This window comes from Pituophis catenifer, unplaced genomic scaffold (genome assembly GCF_029215685.1).
Source record: "Pituophis catenifer annectens isolate HBS135680 unplaced genomic scaffold, rPitCat1.0.hap2 SCAF_1, whole genome shotgun sequence".
NCBI classification, from domain to species: Eukaryota; Metazoa; Chordata; class Lepidosauria; order Squamata; family Colubridae; genus Pituophis; species Pituophis catenifer.
The window spans coordinates 56,869,173-56,875,172 of record NW_027256881.1 but is presented as its reverse complement, the minus strand read 5'-3'; the positions used below and the strand labels follow the sequence as shown (position 1 = coordinate 56,875,172).

Below are 6,000 nucleotides of genomic sequence, written 5' to 3'. Positions count from 1 at the left end.
TCTGGAATGAACTCCCTTGAAAGAACATACAGGTTGGATGGTCTTTTTTTCCCCCCTAAGAAAACAAAAATTCATTCTAGCATTCAGAATAAACCACTGAAATAATGAATAAAAGAAAGGTTCATTTTTTTCCCAATAAATTGTTTTTACTGTACATTTTGTAGCAAAAGAGGAAGGGAAAAGAAAATATTTTGATCACAGGGATGCCATTTTCTAAAACTTCAAATAGGAAACATGACGGATAACAGGATCAAATACATAGCCATGTCACAATATATCTCTGAGCTGAGCTTTTTCTTAAAAATAAAAAGAGAGATTGTATATGAGTGTTCTCTTCACTCTTTTACAATTCTTTTCAGCACAGACCCTTTGAAAAAAAAATAGTGTGCAATTTCAGAAATAGCTCCCCAATGGACGAATTTTTGGGAGCAAATAAATACAGAAAACGATTCTGAATTATAGGCTGTGGCTCTAAAGGCCAACATTTCTCTTCTGCCATGGAGTAGTGCTTTGGGAGGGCAAAATTTGTGCATTCACAGCTCTTCCAGATCCATTAATGTGTTTGATTATCACTTAAAAAGGCATAATGTAGCCTCAAATGGATTTCAACAAGAAAGACAAGCATGTGAACATGATGTGGGACAAAGAGAGACTATATAGCACTGTTGAATCTGGGCCCCTCCTAGACTACACTGCATTTTTCAGAGCTCATGAGGAATATTCTCACAATCAGAGTTGGAGTTTCATGTGATGCTGGAGATTTCATACCCTTCTTCTGACTGACATGATGATATGCCAATTTGTGGTATTTGATATGAAGGTATGGATCTCCCTCCCTCTTCTAATATTTATGAGTCAGATATTTCTTATTTGTTGATTAAATAGTGATTTTGGAATCTTGGTCAGAAATAGGAACATTTTTCTCCTTTCTCCCCCAGGTTATAAAAACTGAATTTCTCTCTTCTGCCCTGACACTTAACTCCCTTATAATCTTAATAACCTATGGCCATCTGTTGATGAATAAAACAGATAGAGAACAATGATAGCATCTCAATAATTAATAATTAATTATTAGTTTTTTTAAAAAAAGTTATAACAAGGGAAAGAAAGGCAGTGAGTATGGACTGTTGGATTTTTTTCTGGAGAGGAGAGAATCTTCAGGCAAACAGTAGCAAGATCTTTTCAAAATGTTGCTTTTAATCTTAATGTTAATTTGTGTGTTCAGGGTTTCTTTTTCCAGATATATTGATTATGTAGTGGCAGCTTAAGTTATTCCCCTGTTAGTTTTGTGTCCACTGAAATGTTCATCTCAGACAATGATAAAATGAAGACAAACACAATTATCCTAAGAGTTGAATAGACACTTCTTAACCAGCATTAATCCTCTTTCAATTTTGTTACACAGTTCACTGGGAAATTGGGATAGCACTGAACGTTTCCAGTGAATTCCTTGAGACATTCACACAGATATAAATAATATGTCGAGGGCATATCACCATCTCCTTACACACATGCACACATCCTATAAACCTCATAACTTCTTTTACTCCACTTGAATTCTTTATGTTAATATTTATTGACCAATATGTGGCTGAATGTGTGTGTGTGTTTGTGTGTGTGGTTTGTTTTCCTTCTATCACATTTATGGCCTTTTGAACTCATGGACTTGGTTATGTTTGGTAGGACTAAGAATGGAATGGAGGGCAGCTTCTATTTACACTGTGCTTTCCATGACCCACTCCGAGCTCCCATAAGTTCCCTTTGATTCTGTCAGGTCACTGTCATTGTACTGTAAAAGCATACCATTCACTGACAAACTACGTTTTGTCCAAATGTTTGTGATCTTTTTGGGGTAGTTGCAACACTGAGAAGTGGAAAAGTCCCCCATGTCAAAAGAATGGCTACGTTTAGTTTTACCCTCCAGTGGCAACATGAGGAGGCTGCGAAATTTGGATTCCTGCTGACCCAAAAGTGGCTCCTTGTCTGAGTGACGGACCACAATGGAAGTTCTTGAGTCTATTGTTTCTTCCTTTTTCTGACACTTCAGGTCCAGAGAGGCAAAAGCTCCCATGAGCCGATCAATATTGTGATGCTTTGATCTTGACGGGGGCCTCCATTTACTGGACAATGTGCCCTGCTCACTTTGGAGGCTATAGCCATCACAGTCACGGCTGTTCATGGAACTAGAGGAAGAAGAGATGCTGCTGTGTGCCGACTCACAGTTAAACTCCATGAGTTCATTCCTTACCACAACTTTGGGATTCACTTGTGGCAGGACTCCATTCTGGACAGGTTGAGAACCATTGGTTTGAGAATAGACATTGCTAACATTGGCCATCTTTCCAGGATTGTTGTTGCAAACCTTGTACCGCACCATCAGTATGATGATAAATACCAGCAGAGTAGCCACAATGATGCCTCCAATGATTAAAATCATGGTCCCACCCAGAAATTGGCTGTGCATGGACTGACACTGGGGATAGTCCTCTTTGGTGTAGAACTGGGCACAGCCTACAATGTTGGTAGCAGTGAGCGTTGTGGCAGTGTCATCCCACAGGGCCAGAACACAAAGATCATAGCCTGTTCCAGAAACCAGGTTGTTCACCATGAAGGCTTTATTTGTAGCTGGAATCATCCTTGAAGAGAAAGAAAAAAATAGCATTAGATTAATTTGCAAGAGAAATGTAGACTGGCAAAGCAGAGGCAACTGTGGACTCCAGAGAAGCTAAATAATGGCAATAACAGGAACAACATTTGAATTCTCTATTTTTTTTTCACTTGAGCATACAAACACAGCAGTCTTGTTTATTTCTGAATACATGATTTTTAAACAACTCACTCTGCCACCATATCTTAGGATTCCTCCCCAAGGTACAAGAACTGGTCCTTAAAAGATTAGTGGTATTTTCACCTTGCTTAGGTAGATCACATATTCCAACTTTCTTGTTGACATTCAGTCCGCATACTACAAATCATAATGCCTGAAGTCCCAAATTGACAAAGCACAAGCATTCAGAATACAAAGAGGAGACATTACTTCAGTTTAAAATCTAATAAGATTATCAAAATATACATTACGAGCTTTTATAGCAGATAGGTTATTAGTGCAGACTGTTTTCTTTTGTCTGCACTTTTAATTGTTTCAGCATTGTATTAGATGTAAGCTGTCAAATCGGTTGGACTGGGCACTTACAATAAATCAAGATAAATAAATGTATTTGTTTGTTTAATCTGTATGCTGCCTGACTCCCGATGACTCTGGGCAGAGTAAATACGGTTGTAATTGCTATACTCTGCATATAATCTTAGGTTCAACCTTACCTTCAAAGCATTTTCTGATGGTTTGGTGCTTCTTATGAGATACAGGGCAATCATAGCCTCCTGCCAGAGAACATCTGGAGGGAACTTTCCTCTCCAGAAATGGAAATGTCTAGAGATGACAAGCTCCTTCCCCCACTCCCCACTCTGGCATCACACCAGCCAGTTGGCAGAGACAATGCAGGCTTCAAAAAACACAGATTCAGGAAACTTGTTTATATCTACCAGGCAAAGCAGTTTCCCCCCTCTGGCCAGCTTTCAATCATTTATCGCATCTCTGTTCTGCTAGATGCATAACAGGCAACGGCCTTCATGGGGATCCTAAGAGCAGTTCTTCCTGAATTGCAAATCAAAAAGACTGTCTGTGCCTCCATAGAAATGAGCGAGCATAGCTTTTATTAGTTCCATACCAGAAAGCATTTGTAACATTTAAAGAGCTTTGTAGGAATCCATAGAGGCACCTTAGGAAATAAACCAGAGGTAGGAGTTGAGATAATCTTTAGTGTTAGTGTTTTATGTATATGAAGCACCCGAAGGAAGACCATTTGAAAATTATCTCCATAAGTATCCAACATCATCGAAAGAGAACAAATTTTCCAAGCAGAGGAAAAGAAACAATCACAACATGTGGACATTACTCACAAGCATCTAGGGATGTTAGAATATGGCAGCCAGGGATAAATAATCACCCTCTGCCTCTTGCTCCAATAAAGGAGACAATTTGCTCTTTGATGACAAACTTAACAAAAGGTTCAGTTTAGCCCCAAGAGTTAACATAGAAGTTTCTTAGTTATGTGACACAGATGTTTACCTTTCAATACTGGTGGGAAAACACGCTGAACTGAAAGAAGAAAATTCTTCCTTTCCCACAAAGCCCAATTCAAGTAAATGTCAGCTTCAGGTTATCATGAGTGGAACATAGATTTGTAAATTACATTTTTCATAAGAAAGACATTTTTCATGCTATGCCTAACAGCATGTCTTGAATAGTAGCAGCCAGACATCCATCTTTTTAATCAATTAGCGTGTTTCCTTCTATCAAACTATCCAATGGTGAATCAAGAATACTTGATCCCTGGAGTGGATTTTTTTTTAACATTCTCCTCCACTGGTGTTGCACTATGTCACTTATTGACAAATAGTTAATTAGCACATCACTAGTAAAGACTAATTAACTCCAAACCTACAACTGACTTTCTGGGTAGTCTACTTCTCATTCCCATGTTACTAGTCAATACACCCAATATTGCTTATACCCAAGGCAGACCACCCTACCCTCTTTGCCCTTGATATGATAGTGGCACCACCACAACTTATTTCAAAGGCCAAAAATGATGACCCCTAGCCCAGTGGTGGGATTCAAATAATTTAACAACTGGTTCTGTGCCCTAATGACTGGCTGGCTGGGCATGGCCATGTGGTGTGACAAGCAGCATTTGGCCTCCTGCACTCCCCTGGGAGCAAAAATGCACCCTGCACCCCATTTTGGGCCTAGGAGGCCTCCTTGCACTTATCTGGGAGCCAAAAAGGGGCACATGGGGACTCCTGGAAGGGGTGGGGCAGGAAGGGACAGAGCCAGCCAGCAATTTAACTACTGGTTTGCCCGAACCGGCTGAATTCCACCACTGCCTTAGCTTCTTATACTTTAGCTTCTTATATCTTATATCCACTAATTAATCTCTGCAAGAATCTGAATCACACCATATTAGTAATAAACATTATCCAAAGGCCTTATTGTTATTCTATTTATTATTTGCAGTCCAACTTAAAGAATTAAAGTTCCATTGATTTGCTCTGTCTTACACCGATTATTTTTAAGTCCCCTTAAAAGTAATTTTAATTGTACTATCAATTAAGAGCTCTAGTGGCTCAGCAGACTAAAGCACTGTTATTAACATTCACTTACATCTTCTGCCTGCAATTACTGCAAGTTCAAATCTCACCAGGCTCAAGGTTGACTCAGACTTCCATCCTTTCTAAGGTAGGTAAAATGAGGACCCAGATTATGGGGGCAATAAGCTGACTTTGTATAAATATACAAAAGTATGAAGGCTATTGCTTAACGCATTGTAAGGCGCCCTGAGTCTCCGGAGAAGGGCGGCATATAAATCAAATTAAAAAAAAAAAACCACTGTTATAAAATATCCAGTTAAATATGTCATTCTAGAATAGTATTTTTCAATCTTGGCAGTTTCCAGATGTGTGGATTTCAGTCAATAGAATTTCTCAGCCAACATGAGTGTTGCTATTGATGCTAAAAGCTGAAGTCTACACACCTGGAAGCTCTCAAGCTGGTAAATACTGCTCTAGAACTTCTGAATATAGAAAAATTAAGGGCACCATAATTTGGTTGCTGAGACAAGAAAAAAGGAAATCTTCAACTAACGAAGTGACAAATATGGTCACTGCATGCAAAATCTTATTTATCAGTTAACTGCATTTCCCTCTTGGTTCCAAAAGCCATTGCATAATTTCCATCATTACCATACAAGGAATGTAAATATGATGGTGTTTGTTCCCTATTTCAAAACTAAAAGCTTCTTCCCTGAGTATTGGTAATGCTTGATATATAGTAAAGAGAATTTATAAAGGTAGATTAAGCATCTTCTCTAGATTCTCTCTTCTGTGGGAATTCTGTATCAGAGGTAATACCAGTGATTAAAATAGTCTTAAAAGGAAGCC

The 6,000-nt window shown here is 38.7% G+C and overlaps 1 protein-coding gene across 1 annotated transcript in view; it reads right to left on the bottom strand.

The window, feature by feature from the left end:
• Nucleotides 1-1,714: 1,714 nt before the first annotated feature.
• Nucleotides 1,715-6,000, bottom strand: part of LRFN2 (leucine rich repeat and fibronectin type III domain containing 2) — a 71,120-nt gene continuing 66,834 nt past the window's right edge. The window contains exon 2 of the mRNA XM_070949800.1: nt 1,715-2,636. Coding sequence (XP_070805901.1) covers nt 1,715-2,636 — 922 coding nt within the window. The remainder of the gene's footprint in view (nt 2,637-6,000) is intronic.